This window comes from Phalacrocorax aristotelis, chromosome 3 (genome assembly GCF_949628215.1).
Source record: "Phalacrocorax aristotelis chromosome 3, bGulAri2.1, whole genome shotgun sequence".
Classification (NCBI taxonomy): domain Eukaryota; kingdom Metazoa; phylum Chordata; class Aves; order Suliformes; family Phalacrocoracidae; genus Phalacrocorax; species Phalacrocorax aristotelis.
This window is the reverse complement of record NC_134278.1, coordinates 1,734,542-1,749,306: the sequence shown is the minus strand read 5'-3', so window position 1 is coordinate 1,749,306 and position 14,765 is coordinate 1,734,542. Positions and strand designations below refer to the sequence as shown.

The 14,765-nt window shown below is 61.3% G+C and overlaps 1 protein-coding gene across 2 annotated transcripts in view; it reads left to right on the top strand.

Moving 5' to 3' along the window:
• Nucleotides 1–7,932: 7,932 nt before the first annotated feature.
• Nucleotides 7,933–14,765, top strand: part of EFR3B (EFR3 homolog B) — a 39,305-nt gene continuing 32,472 nt past the window's right edge. The window contains exon 1 of one of the 2 annotated variants that reach the window (XM_075086432.1): nucleotides 7,933–8,037. In XM_075086432.1, coding sequence (XP_074942533.1) covers nucleotides 8,031–8,037 — 7 coding nt within the window. In that variant the 5' untranslated portion in view covers nucleotides 7,933–8,030. Of the gene's footprint in view, nucleotides 8,038–9,323; nucleotides 9,346–14,765 lie in introns of those variants that run through there. The other variant, XM_075086433.1, reaches the window with a different exon arrangement.

Below are 14,765 nucleotides of genomic sequence, written 5' to 3'. Positions count from 1 at the left end.
CGGGACGAGAGACTTGGACCAGCCGACCAGGCTTGGGGAGCCCCAGATGGGACTGTCCTTTTTGATTGTTGCCTTGCAGAAGCCCCGCTCAGGCTTGTTAACCCATTATCACACCCCACCTCTGCTCCCTTTCTGCGCTGGTTCTGTCCTTGACATGCATGGGGCCTGGAAATAATGTGTGAGGCAACGCTAGCCTTGCGTTTCACCCCTTGCTTGGTGAGGGAAAAGGTGGTCATTTTGTCGTGGTGGTGTAAGGCCAAGATCAACGTTGATGCCTCCCGCCTCCATTCATGGGGGTGTCAGGCATGGAGGGGAATTTGGTCATGGAGTGATGAAGGGTTACGTTGAATCAATACAGTAGTGTGTTGAGAAACCATCAGAATAGTGCGGGCCGAAAACCAACCACAAATTTGTAGAGAGGTATTTAAAAGAATCATAGAATCATTAAGGTTGGAAAAGACCTCCAGGATCACCAAGCCCAACCCCCAACCCAACACCCCCAGGCCTCCTAAACCATGGCCCCAGGTGCCACGGCTGCACGGTGTTTGAACCCCCCCAGGGACGGTGACTCCCCCACCTCTCTGGGCAGCCTGTGCCAGGGCCTGACCCCTCTGGCAGGGAAGGCATTTTCCCTCACATCCAACCCAAACCTGCCCTGACGCAGCTTGGGGCCAGAAGTAAGAAACTGCCCAAAATAAGAACAACTAAGGGATGAAGTAAGATGTTGAATATTCTTACAGCGGGGAGGGGGAAACCACCCTAAAAGGGATTCCCACCGGCCACATTTGACAATTTTTTGAGCGTGTTCCAGGATTTGTGTGTCCTGTGGCGTCATGGTGGACAGGTATTGATGTTTGTTGCGCCTGCTCCCTCCCCTGCTTCGGCAGTCGATGCATGGCTGTGCGCTGCAAAAACTCTTCCTTTAGAGGTTAGAGGTAGGGTGTATAGTTAGTTGACAGTACTTGACAAGCAATAATGGGGGCAGTATAGTTAAAATCCCAGCCAGGTAGGGCAGTAAAGTTACAGATATTCACTTTAACGTAGATAAGGTATGGTTATACGTAGCGCCGATATCTACGAAAGAATATGAAGATGGTGAAGGTACACAGCCGTTTCTGCCACACATAAGTGTTGTCTCAGCGTGTTTATCAGGTGTGTTATGAAACAATAGGCTCCCCGGGGGAATTAAGGCACATATCAGAGGCTCTAAAGGGATTTTCTTCACACGCGAACCCTGGTCCTGGCTCAGGGACGTGAGCTTCGGTGTCTCCTGATCCACCAGCCTTCCCCTTGGGTCACCCCTCCAGCATTTGGTAACGACGTGTGGTCAGCATGATTTAGATGTTGCCATCTGCGTCCCTGCCAAGCCTGGGTTGTTCGTGTGGGTGTAGCCAACGTTTCTGGCCGGCAGATACTGGATTTTTTGCCTCCGTGGCTGACCTGGCCCTGCCACTGTCACCCTTCTCTGTTTGACGGTCTGGAGCAGCCGTGCATGAGGTGTGCAGGTAAAGCCGTGGTGGTGACAACCTTGCACATGTCCCCTGAGCGTCCCTGTGGCCTGCACAGCTGCTCTGGGCAGCCAGCGGTGTTTGGGCGTGAGATGCAGAGCGTGACTCAGTTTCCCCGTCTCTGGGCCAGGGTGCTGGTGTGCCGTGTTGGTGGGGTGGGAGGTGGGGTGGTGCAGACTCTCCCCAGACTTTGTGTTGGGGCAGAATAACCGCGGTTCTCATCTGTGGATGTCTGGGCCCCAGGAGGTGTTGGGGACGGTCCTGTAGCCCTTGTAGCCCCCAGCACAAGCGCGGGGCTTCCCTGAAGGTCTGCAGAGAGCTTCTTTGGGGCACAGCAAGGGCTGGGGAGATGGGGCAGGGTGCCATAGCAGGAGCTAGCCCCAGGTCAGCCCAGAGCATCGGGGAGATGTGGCTCAGGTGACCTGTTGATTTGCCCGCAGCATCTTCTGGAGCTGGGGCATCTCACGCTGATACCCCTGGACACACCAGTGCTCCCAGCAGAGACACCCATGGGTGCACCCCTTGCAGCCAGAGGGAAGGCAGCACCTGTGCTTTTCGGCAGCGATTCTCCTCCGTCTGCTGCTGCAAGCAACCCACGTGCGGGCAGCATCGCCTTGCACTGTGACTGTGGCCTTGTCCCTCCTGTGCCACACACGTGCAAGACCTGGATCCTCGTGCAAGAAATAACGCAGGGACGTGGGAGAGGGGGTGCACTGCACATGATAACCGCCAGGGCATGGGAAGAACCCGTCCCCAGGTGTCGTGCAAGCGACGTGGCGAGTGTTGGTGCCAGAATAGACGCAGGTGTGCGCGAGCTGGTGCTCACACCCCAAGGCTGAGTGCTGGTGTGCGGGAGCAGCCATGGGAGGGTGGCCCATGGGCCTGGGGCCTGGCTCTGTCCTGGGTGCGTGGTTGGGGAAGGGATGCCCGGCTCTGTGCTGGACACCCTGCAGCAGTTGCTGCAGCAGCTCTGTGGCCATGGAAACAGCTGCGGGAGAGCAGGGAAGGATGCGGGATGTGAGGAAGGAGGGAGCAGATGGACCGGGGATGGACATGCCTGACAAAGGAGGTGCATGGGCGAGCAGCTTCTTGCCATCTTCCCGGCATGACTGTCACAGCTCCAGCTGTGTCTGGGTCACTGCTTTCCCCCAGTGCCCGCCATCCAGCTCCCTCTCAGCCATCCTGGAGAGGGATCCCGGGGCACAGCGGTCCGTCTTGGTGTCCCACGTGCCCACCCTGCCTGCCATGCTGAGCTCTGCACAGGTTTCTGAGCCCTAGGCAGGGACATGGCCACATGTTCCAAGAGCATCCCAGGCCCCAGGAGATTCGGCATCCCCCCATGCATGCTGGAGAGGTGAGGGGACTGTGCTGTGCCGGAGAGACGTGCTTGGATCCCTCTGGGCAAGGCTGGAGGTGTTGGGGCCCCTGTTGTGACAATGGCAGGTAGGGGCTGAGGGGCGTCAATGGAGGTGGGCAGGGTTTAACTCTTCTCTGCCCTTGTCTTGCACCATGAATCAGGAGGAGTCATGTACCGGAGGTGGCCTGGACCCCTACCCCAACCTCCGCAGATCCATCCCGACCCTGGGCAGGGATGCTCATGTCCATCCTTGCTCTCTGAGGGCAGAGATTCTGCTGGGCCTTTCCAGTGACACCAACTTCTGGGGTTCAAACCAGCCCTCCGTGTTTTGGGTGTGGGCTGGGAGGGCCTCAGGGGTTGTCGATGGTGGTGGGGGTTGGCACTGGCAGCTGACTGGGGGCTGTCCCCAGGTCCCCAAAATGGTCCTGGGGCACTCATTTCCTTGGCCGCCCTGCAGCACCATCCCAATGGTCACTGTGTCCCTTCACGGCCTCACAAATCGCCGTGATCCAAGGGACGAGGGTTCCTGGGCTGGGGGGATTTGCCACGTCTGCTTCAGGCTCTTCCCTCATCATCAGGTTTTACTCTGAGGCTTTTAATTCACAATAAAAAGGACTTTGTGACTGCTTCTGGGGCTGGGCCCGGCCAGGGGCGCTCAGGACCCCTGTCCCTCGGTCCGTGAGTGCTGCCATGTCCCCCATGAAAACCCGCCAGCCCCCTGGGAACATGGCTCTTCATGCGCCTGCTCTGCCACCCGGGGAATTGGCAACGCAGATTAACTCCCGAAATGTTTTAATTAAAACATAATTTTCCTGCGAGGAGGATTGTGAGGCACCAGCTATTGCCTAATTAGATGATCCAACCCGGGGGCTTTGCCACATGGGAAGAGACGCAGTAAAAATCTCGGGGAGGGGAAGATCTGTGGCAGCACGGTGCCGGCACCTCCCTGGTCCCCTGGCCCTGCCCAGACAAGGTTCCCTGTCACCTCGAGCCTTGTCCTTGTCCCCAGCCAAGGCCCAGAGCAGCGTCTTTGCTTTCCTGGATGACTTGTGCTTGTGACAGGGTCTGGCACAGGGAGGGCTCGGGCTTTGCTGTTGGGTCGGTCTTGCTGTGTGTGGGGCCCCAGGACACAAGGGGAGACCCAGCACAAAGTCGCCTATGTTGGCCTGGCCAGCAGGGAAAAGAAGTGGAATGGGTCCAATGGTGGGAAAAAAGGTAAATGTAAAGGAGAAAAGGTAGTGCTGTGCTGGGCATTGCTGTGTAGTACTCTGCAGTGCCAGGCTGCGTGGTGCTGGGCTGGGTTGAGCCGAGCCGAGCTGTGCCGCACAGTGCTGTGGTGCGTTGTGCACGCCACACCAAACCAAACTTTCCTGTGCCGGGCTGCGCTGTGAAGTGCCGGGCCATGCTATGCTGTGTTGAAGCACGTTGTGCCTCACCTCTGTCCTGGAAAGGTGATGGAGCAGTTCATCCTGGAGGTCATCTCCAGGCATGTAGAGGCAAAGAAGGTTATCACAAGTAGGCAACGTGCAGTCACCAAGGGAAGCTCATGCTGACCAACCTGACAGCCTTCTACAGTGGCGTGACTGGCTGGGTCGACGAAGGGAGAGCCGTGGGTGTTGTCTATCTCTACCTCAGTGAGGCATTCGACACTGTCTCCCATAGCATCCTCATGGACAAGCTTAGGAAGTGCGGGTTAGGTGAGAGGACAGCGAGGTGGGTTGAGAACTGGCTCAACAACAGGACTCAGAGGGTCATGATCACTGGGGGCAGGGTGTGGCTGCAGGCCCGTAACTAGTGGTGTTCCCCAGGGGTCTGTGCTGGGCCCTGTCCTGTTTAATAGATTCATCAGTGACCTGGACGATGGGACAGAGCGTAACCTCAGCCAGTTCGCTGACGGTACCGAGCTGGGAGGGCGGCTGATACACCAGAGGCTGTGCTGGCACCCAGCGAGAGCTGGCCAGGCTGGAGAGCTGGGCCCAGGGGAGCCTCAGGGAATTCAGCCAGAGCAGTGCAAGGCCCTGCCCCTGGGGAGGAACAGCCCCCCGCACCAGCACAGGCTGGGGGGGACCTGCTGGAGAGCGGCTCTGCTGGGAGGCCCTGGGGGGTGCTGGGGGGCAGCGGGGTGACCCTGAGCCAGCACCGGGCCCTTGGGGCCAAGGGGGCCAGCGGTGCCCTGGGGGGCATGAAAAGGCGTGTGGGCAGCAGGGCGAGGGAGGTTCTCCTCCCCCTCTGCTCTGCCCCAGTGAGGCCACACCTGCGGGGCTGCGGCCAGGTCTGGGCCCCCCAGTGCAAGAAGGGCAGGGAACTGCTGGAGCAAGGCCAGGGAGAGCTGCCAAGGGGATCAGGGGCTGGAGCATCTCCCTCGTGAGGAAAGGCTGAGAGACCTGGGTCTGTTCAGCCTGGAGAAGAGAAGGCTGAGGGGGGATCTCATCAGTGCCTATAAATATCTGAAGGGTGGGTGTCAGGAGGATGGGGCCGGGCTCTTTTCAGTGGTGCCCAACGCCAGGCCAAGGGGCCACGGGCACAAGCTGGAACACGGGAAGTTCCCCCTGAACATGAGGACAAACCCCTTCCCTGTGCGGGTGCCAGAGCAGGGGCACAGGCTGCCCAGAGAGGCTGTGGGGTCCCTTCCCTGGAGACATTCGCCCCCCGCCTGGACGCGGCCCTGTGCCCCTGCTCTGGGGGTGCCTGCTCCAGCAGGGGGGTGGGACGGGATCATCTCCAGAGGGCCCTTCCAACCCCCACCAGTCTGGGAGTCTGTACCGTGCCTTGCTGCGCTGTGCATTGCTGCAATGCACCATGCCGTGCCATGCCATGCCGTGCTGCACCATGCCGTACCATATGGCGCTATACCCTTCTTCATGCCCTTCTGCAGCCCCGTGCCCTGGCCCTAACACCTCCACACGGTGCCGTGGGGATGCAGGAGCCTTTTGTGCCACCCTCCTCTGGCTCCTCCTCGAGTGGAGCCCAAAGACCAGGAGCTGCAGCAGTGACAGAGATGGGAACACCATCGCCTCCACGCGCTGGCTTGTGGCTCCCACTCTCTCCTCCCTGCCTGGGGTGTCGGGCAGGTCAGGACTCCATGTTCCCGTTTGTGGTGCCGAGAGGGAGTCGTGGGTTTTGGAAGGTGACAACAGCAACTGCACGGCCAGATGAAGCGTGGGAGATGATCAGCACTCACATCCATGACCTGTGGCTGGGTACTGGTGCATTCAGAGCAGAAGTGCAGTGCCTGTGGCACCGACGATGCCAGAACCTGGACAGGGTCACTCCCTGCCTCAGTTTCCCCTTCGGCTACAGGGCGTTGCTGCATCGCTTCCGTGATGCCTAAAGGCACTGCGGCTGAAATGCATAGTAAAAGCACCTTGGGCAGGTGTCTTCCTTATTCCTCACACCCTCCAAATGACCTCAGCCCTTTCCCTGGTGTCCCTGTCTCCCCAAGCAAGTCCGAGTTCCCCCATCTCGCTCTCCAGGACTTTCTAGAAGCAGCCGAGGCGACCTGGATCCATCTCCATTTCCTACGCCGTCCCATTGCAGCCCTCGCTGCCGGCAGCAGCACACCTCCGTATTTTGGGGCCCTGCTGCAGCTCCCACCTGGCAGGGAAAGGCCTCGGTGTTCGTGGTTGCCCCTCGGGCGGCCGCGGATGCCACGGCTGGTGCTCTGTGGGGCTGGCAGCGGGACGCGGGGGAAGCACACGCAGTATCTCCTCCCCACGGGGAAAAGAACCTTGGTGTAACGCTCTGGCGCACGTATTCCCGGGAGGAACGATGCAAAGAGCGAGCATGGGGCACTGCAAGCTGTCGAAGGGAACCTCTCTGCTGGGGTTTGGGGTCCTCACACGGGACTTGGGGCCATCTGATCCGCAGAGGAAGGATCTCAGGGGCTCACTGGTGTGTTATCGGGGGGGGAACTGAGCGATCCGGGGAACTGAGTGGGTCCCGGCTTGCTGGCAGACCCCAGATGCGCAGGGCAGAGCTGCTACCGCCCCGTGGCTTTGCCCCCTGCCAGGCTTATCTGGCCAAATGCGGGGCAAAACCAGGGCAGGCTGCCCCGTGGTGGTGGGGGGCAGGCAGCGGGTGCAGCGTGGGGTGGGTGCAGCGGGGTGTGGGTGCAGCATGAGGTGCGTGCAGTGGGGTGCTGGGGTATGGGTGCAGCGTGGGGTGGGTGCAGCAGGGTGCTGGGTGTGGGTGCAGTGTGGGGCGGGTGCAGTGGGGTACTGGGGTGTGGGTGCAGTGTGGGGCGGGTGCAGTGTGGGGCGGGTGCAGTGGGGTGCCGGGGTGTGGGTGCAGCGTGGGGTGGGTGCAGTGTGGTGTGGGTGAAGCGTGGGGTGGGTGCAGCATGGGGCGGGTGCAGTGGGGTGCTGGGGTGTGGGTGCAGCGTGGGGTGGGTGCAGCGGGGTGCTGGGGTGTGGGTGCAGCGTGGGGTGGGTGCAGCATGGGGCAGGTGCAGGGGGGTGCCGGGGTGTGGGTGCAGTGTGGGGTGCGTGCAGCAGGGTGCTGGGGTGTGGGTGCAGTGGGGTGTGGGTGCAGTGGGGTGTGGGTGCAGCGTGGGGTGGGTGCAGCGGGGTGCTGGGGTGTGGGTGCAGCGTGGGGTGGGTGCAGTGGGGTGTGGGTGCAGCGGGGTGTGGGTGCAGCGTGGGGTGGGTGCAGCGGGGTGCTGGGGTGTGGGTGCAGTGTGGGGTGGGTGCAGGGGGGTGCAAGGGTGTGGGTGCAGCGTGGGGCGGGTGCAGCGGGGTGCCGGGGTGTGGGTGCAGCGTGGGGCGGGTGCAGCGGGGTGCCGGGGGGTGGGTGCAGCGTGGGGCGGGTGCAGCGGGGTGCCGGGGGGTGGGTGCAGCGCCGGGCGGGATGCGGGGCGGGGGCGGGGGTTTGCACCGTGCGGGGACGCAGAGGTGGCGGGGGGCCCGGGGAAAGGGCGGGGGGCCCGGGGAAAGGGCGGGGGGCCCGGGGCCGCGCTGCGGGCGGGCGCTGCGGCCGTGCCGGCGGGAGGAGCCGCCGCTGCGGTGCCGCCCCCCCGGTGCCGCCCCCCCGGTGCCGCCCCCGGCCGGCGCCGCTCGGTGGGGCAGAGCCGGGCCGGGCACCGCCGCCTGCAGCCGAGCCGAGCCGGGCCGAGCCGAGCCGAGCCGAGCCGAGCCGAGCCGAGCCGAGCCGGGGCGGCGGCAGCGGCCATGTACGGTGAGTGCCCGCCGGGGACGAGCACGCCGGGGCGGCGCCGGGCCTGAGCCGGTGTCGGGGCCGGTGTCGGTCCGGGGACTTGCGTGTCCCCCGTTTCCCCCGGGATTCGGGCACGTCCCCGCGGCGGGGCAGGGCTGCGCATCCCCGGGCCCGGTTAGGGGCTCACCCCTTCCCGGGGTCGGGGCACCTCGTTCTTTATAGGGCTGTGCACCCCCTCACTTACTGGGGGGTAGCCCTTCTTTTGGGGTGGGGGGCACCTCTGTCCTATAGACAGCTGTGCACCCCCCATTTACTGGGGAGTGATCCCTCTTTGGGGTTGAGGGGGGCTTGGTCTTTTGCAGGGCAGTGCACCCCCTAAGTTGCTGGGGGTCATCCCCTCTTTGGGTTTGGGGGGTCCTTGGTCCTACACGGAGCTGTGCATCTCCCTGGTTACTGCGGGTGACACCTCTTCGGGTTTGGGGGGAGCACCCCCCCCATTTTGTGGAGGGTGTCCCCCTCTTTGGGGCTGGGACACACACCGTAGTCCCATGAAGGACTGTAAATGCCCCCTTTATCACTGGGGCTTTGCCCCGTTTTTGGGGTACTACTGGCCATTAACCATCCCCCCAAACCGGGTTCCTGGGGGTCACCTGTTCTCCAGGGCTGGGAGGACCTTGCTTCTTTATAGGACCAGTTACCCCCATACTGCTGGGGGATCACCCAGTCCTTGGGGTGGGGAAGTCTTGGGTGCTCTATGGGGCTCTTCAGCTCCACCTGGTTACTTTGGGGCTGGCGGGGGGAGTGTCACACCCCCCTCCAGGATCACGGGGGATCTTGGTCCTATATGTGACCGCCCTTTGCGGTACTGGGGAGCTGCCTGGTCGCTGGCATAGGGTGGCCCTCAGCCCCATATAGGCCCATGCTCCGTGTTCGGGGATCGCCGTTGACCCCCAGGCTGTCACTGTTGTCACCCCACCGTGCAGGGCGGGCATATGGGGTCCTGCATCCCCGGCTGGGAAGTGCGGCGGGGTGATGCCACGTGCGTAATGGGGAGCAGCTGGTGGAGCAGCTGGCTGCCCCCCCCCCGCCCGGGGCAGCGGGGCCGCGCTAAGCTGCTGGGAGGTTTTGGGAAGGGCCGGGGGGTGGCCGGGTGGCTCTTAAATCCTCGCTGCCAGAGCATCCTTCCCTGGGCGCAGGGCGAGCACCGCGGAGGAGGGAACCCCTGACCGCTGCCCTTCCTCGGGGGCTCCGAGCCCAGCCCGAGGGCTGCGGGGTCTCTTTGGTGCCGCCAGCTGAACCCCCTCTCTGCGAGGTGCTGTGGTGCCGGGGGTGAGTGAGTGCATGGTGGGATGCGGCAGGAGGGAGATGGGTGGGCAGGGTGCTGGCCCCCTTCTGGGGTGATGGGGGTGCTCATTCTGGGGCTCGGTGTGGTGCACACAGACGGGAGGTCCTGAGATGTGTTGGGATACAGCACCTGCCTCCTGCGGGGAAAAGAGTGGAGCCGGTGGGCTTGGGGAGCGCGTTTTTATCTAGTGGGGCCAGGGGGAAGGAAGCTGAGGCAGGACACGCGGGTTCTGTTCCTTTCCTCTCCTCGTCAGGGTGCTGACTCCTCCGTGGCCTCCATTGAGTCATTCAGGTCTCCCAGCTGGTATTTTTCCACCCGCAAAATGAGGGGGATGCTTCCCTCCCCTCCCTGGCCGTGGCAGCCTGCAGTGATGCTGCTGCGTGCCCTGGGGACGCCGGCCCCTCTGCAGCCCCCCAGCGCCGGGATTCCCTCGCCCGCTCAGACCACAGGACCCGTCTGTCTGGCGTGGGGTGCCAGCGATGCTCTCATTGCAGGACAGCCGGCCCCGATGCCCAAATGCTCCCGCTGGTGCCCTTTCCATCTGAGCGCCCGCCCTTGCTCAGGGCTTTTGCATCCACGTTGCGGCTTGCGTTGATTTTTGGGGGGTTTTCTTTTGGCAATTTGTGCTGCCAGCAAGCAGGAATTTGCAGGGAGCTGTTAATCCAAGCAGTTCGCAGCAGCCTGGAGCACCTAATAATTTGCTTTGACGGGGAACTGCAGGGAACCCCAGCCCCTCTGCAAACCTGGGGGAGAGCTGAGCCGTGGGTCCTCCCGGCCCCCCTGGTGTCAGTTTGGTGATCTGGCCCGAGGGCTGTGACATGTTCTGGTTGTCCCCTGGGGTCCTGGCTCAGTGGCCAGCCTTTCCTGCCCGTGGGGAACGGCAATGCCACATCAGGCCACAGCTCCTCTTACCCACAGGTTACGTCGCTCCTTGCATCTTGGGGAAGCCTCTGCTCCAAAATACTTGGCGTTTCCTTAGGGTGGGGAAGGGCAGAGCATCTTTGGGGACCTGAATGTGACTTTGAGGACAAAAGCCAGGCTGGTCCCTTCCCTTGGTAGCGCTCGTGGCCAGGCGTTGCTGCGGCTCATCGTCCTGGAAAGCATCCAGGAGCTGGAAAGCTCTGTGGGATACTTTGGATGAAAGGTGCTTTAGGAATGCACAGGATTATTGGTATCTTTTTAATCTCTCTTTTAACTGTCTCTTGACCTGGGGGAAGGGTTAGATGGGTGGCTGGGGATGGATTTTTTTCCTCTGTGGACCGGACAAACACTTGCTCCGTTATGGGGGAGACCTGCTGCCTCCCTGGGAGGCGGTTGGAGGGACAGCACGGAGGGGGGCACAGGCCACCCTGTGCATCCCCTCTAATCCCACAGCGCTGGCGCCTTGCGCTGAGCTGGTGTCTGCGTGTGCGAGGCGAGAGCGGCGTGCTCGGCATGGCACACCGTGGCTCGTGGCGTGGGGCCGTGGCCGTGCACGCGGAGCAGGGCTGCTGGGGGTCTGCGCCCCTTTTCAGCCCGGCTTCGGTTTCCTTTTGCATCACTGGTAAAAACGGGAGAGCTGAGCTTCGACCATGGATGTGCCGGCCTGGATGGCTCATGTCATACAAACCACAGTTTTTTGGGCTGAACCTTCAGGCTGGCGCCCCTGCCTCCGGTGGGAGCTGGCTGTGCTGAGCCTGGCTTGGGGATTAGCGGCTCCACAGGAGAATTCACGCTGCAGGAGCTGGGGTGCTGCTCTCAGGCTTTGGCGGGCAAAAAAAGCATGGTTATCCCATGCTTAGGGGCTGTGCGACGGCCCCGGCTGCAGGGGAAGCCCAGCGCTTTGTGGGTCCAGCCACCACCAACCTTCCTGCTTCGCTGCCGTCTCCAGGAGGCAGGGCTTTAATTCAGAAATATGTGCAAAAGGCAGAGCGAGCTTGTTGGGCTGAAAGCGCTCCAGGAGCAGGGACGCGGCTGGAAGGAGAGGTAGGGGGAGAGCGGGGAGCGAGAGAGCCGAAGAGATGGGATGGAGTTAACATCTCCGTGGGGGGGGGGTCCCCAGCGGGGCTTGTCTGCAAGTCCCCGCCGTACTTTCGGCAGCCGCTGGGAAGGCAGCGCGTGCCGGAGCTGCGGCAGCAAGCCTTTGGGAGCCGTATGCCAACCGTCCGGCCCCGCAGCCGCTCACCGCAGCTTGTTTCCCTCGCTTTGCTTTCTGGTCACCGGCACGGGCTGTCTCCTCCCATGCCAGCGGAGCTGGAAGTAGAGAAGGTTCCTTTTTTTTTTTCTCTCCAGCAGCAGCTGGAGCAGGGGAAATGAGGTTTTTCGGCTACCCAGGGAGGAGGCGTTGTCGGTGGTGGGCGTCAGCAAGGTCCCTGCGAGCCGTCTGGGGCTGCCAGCGTGCCACTGAGTCACAGCCAGCAGCCGCAGGAACGGATGGGTTTTGCGCTAAATAAATAGCGCTTGGTGGGACGGGATGGCTCAGCAGGGGAATGTGAAATGCAATTAAGCTTCTTTTTTTGGCTTTTTTTTTTTTTTCCTTCTATGCTTTTTAACTAAATGATCTGCAAATTAATTCAGTGCTCGTAGAGGAAAAGGGGCTGCTTGTGGTGGCGGCGGCGCTGGGGGCTTTCCTGAGCCGCTCGGTCATGGCTCTCACAAGTGTTTACATTAAACCTCAATGGCTATGGCCAAGTCCAGGGCTTTTTTCCTGTTGGGTTTCCAGAGAGCATTGCCGTGTCTGGGCAGAATTTGACCCCTGCATTTGAAGATGGGAACTCCTCTGCCTGGAGCAAGCGCTAGAGGGGATTGTGCCAGGCCAGGAGCTGGCATTGCTCGCCTCGAACCTCATCAAGCCCAACCACTTAAGGGCTCTGGTAATTTCTTGCGCAATCAGTAATTGCACAAGAAAATGCGCTTCCAGAGATGCTCCGCTCCCCGCTGAACCCTCTGCAGCGCTGTAGCTCCGTCACAGGTCGCTCTGCCTTGGGGACTGGAGTTGCTCCCCCTCCGCAGCGACTGCAAACAACCGAGAAAGGTGGGGAGAAAGCGTGGCTATGGCTGGTCCCATCACATTTCTGTCTCTCTGTAAATCACAGAATCCCAGACCGGTGGGGGTTGGAAGGGCCCTCTGGAGCTCATCCCGTCCCACCCCCTGCTTGAGCAGGCACCCCCAGAGCAGGGGCACAGGGCCGCGTCCAGGCGGGGGGTGAATGTCCCCAGGGAAGGGACCCCACAGCCTCTCTGGGCAGCCTGTTCCAGACCGAACATTAGGGCGTTCAGTCATATTTTCTGCCAAAAACTAAAACCGGCTGTGGGGTTTGAGGTGGCGTATCGTGGGGAAATGGGAAACCGCCGAAACGTGTGTGGTCAGCATCTCTCAAAGGTCCTTGTGTTTTTTGTTGAACATGCAAAACAGGGTGGAGGGTTTGCGTGTGGGTTTTTTTTCTTCTCTCTCTCTGAAAGCCTGTCAAACTTGCAAGCCTCCCCGTGTCCTTGGCCCTTCCATCGCATCCGGCTCTGCGCTGCGTGGGGCAAGGCCCTGGCCTTGCAAAATGACCCAAGCTCTTAATTAAGCAGTTTTCAGAGGCCAGCTCTGATGCTGGGTGGACGCCTGCCTCCGTCAGAGCTTCCCCACCTACATTGCGTGGACCAGACACACCATGTCCATGGGACAACTGGGGAAGGTCTTGTACCAAGGAGCTGCGTCGAGGCCAGAGTTTGAGTGAATTTCCTGCTATTTAAGCTTCTTCCTCCCCCCAGCTTTCCCTCGGCCATGCCTTGTACAGCGAAACCAGGCACCCATTAAGGCACTTAACTCCCCTTCTCCTCCCCTTGAATCGGCACTGCCGGCGTGCCGGCTACGTGATGCAAACCTCCCTGCGCGCAGCTCTGCCCTTAATAGATGGTTTCCCCCGCATGCAAAAGGGCTGGTGTGGTGTTAATGCCCGAGCCTGATCGCCGCTGTGAAATATTAATTAATGCGGCCGCTGACGAAGCTTCGCACGTGCGCTGCGGTGTCGGAGCGGCAGGCTCGGGCGGGCAGTGAAGTGTGAATAATGGAGGGTTGAATCCGTCGCAGGTGTAAGCTGGCAGTGGGGCTGATCTACGTCCCACTGCTCACCACGGAGTTGTTAAAGCTGGATTTGATGCCTGCGTGCCTTGAGCTGTCAGCATTTGGAAGGGGGGAGATGCAAGGGAATGCGTTTGGGCACATGCAGGTGGGATTCAGCCATGCTGGCACCGGTGTGGATTCGGCCGCTGGAGCAGCTCCCATCTGTGGGGGGGGGGGGGTGTCCCTGCGTGGGCTGGGGGGAGCCCTGGCACAGAGCCACACGCTGGGGCTCTGCGTTGGAGCCGCTTTGCTTCCCCCGAGCCCGGCCGCAGCGTCTGCCCCGGCGAGACTCGGCTGCGTCGGTGGAAGCGAGGCGAGAGCGGCGCGTGGAGGAGCGCCAGGGGGAAGCTGCGAATTTAATTGCTGAGCTAAAAGGCTTTGCGCTGTCGGCTCCGGGCGGGCTGCGGGCGACGTCTGGGAGAGCGGTTCCCTCCTCCGGCCTGCTCCTGTCCATCCCGCTCGGCAACGTGAGAAATACGTCCTGGCAGCGGCAGCCTTGGCTCGCCAGTCCTGAGCATCTCTGCTCTTCCTTCGCTGTCGGTGCCTCGAAATATTTCGCTGTCCCTTCGTGCCGGCATCAAGAAATGCACCTCCCTGTGATCAGCGCTGGCTTGTGCTTGCCCTTAGAGGTTTGGGTCTTCTGCAACATCCTCGAAAGTGTCTCTGCTCACAGATGAGCTGTCAGCTTTTATAACACCCCCTCTGCAGATGCTGGCTCTTACCGAAGGACACTTGGATGAGCGATGATTAATGAGCAGGGAAGGGAAAAAGCCCTGGCCGTGCAGCCCAAACCCTTCAGCAAGGTCAGGAACTATTAATTAACATCAGGGCATTGCTCCAAATTACAGAGCTGTGGGGGTGAGCTGGGTTTGACCCCCTCCCCAGCTCTGCCTCTTCTACTAAAGGTGGTAGTGGTTTAATGCAACCACACAGGGTCCCCCATCTTCTCATGGCAACTTATTTACAACAGCTCTTCTTTGCAGTGGGGTGACCTGAACTGCTTGATCCGGCTCCTCTCCCAGCTTGGGAAAGAGCAAACTTGAGGAAACGGCCCCAAGCTGCGTCAGGGCAGGGTTAGGTTGGATGTGAGGGAAAATGCCTTCCCTGCCAGAGGGGTCAGGCCCTGGCACAGGCTGCCCAGAGAGGTGGGGGAGTCACCGTCCCTGGGGGGGTTCAAACACCGTGCAGCCGTGGCACTTGGGGCCATGGTTTAGGAGGCCTGGGGGTGTTGGGCTGGGGGTTGGGCTTGGTGATCCCAGAGGTCTTTTCCAACCTTAATGATTCCATGATTCCATGATTCGGTGATTTTTGGGG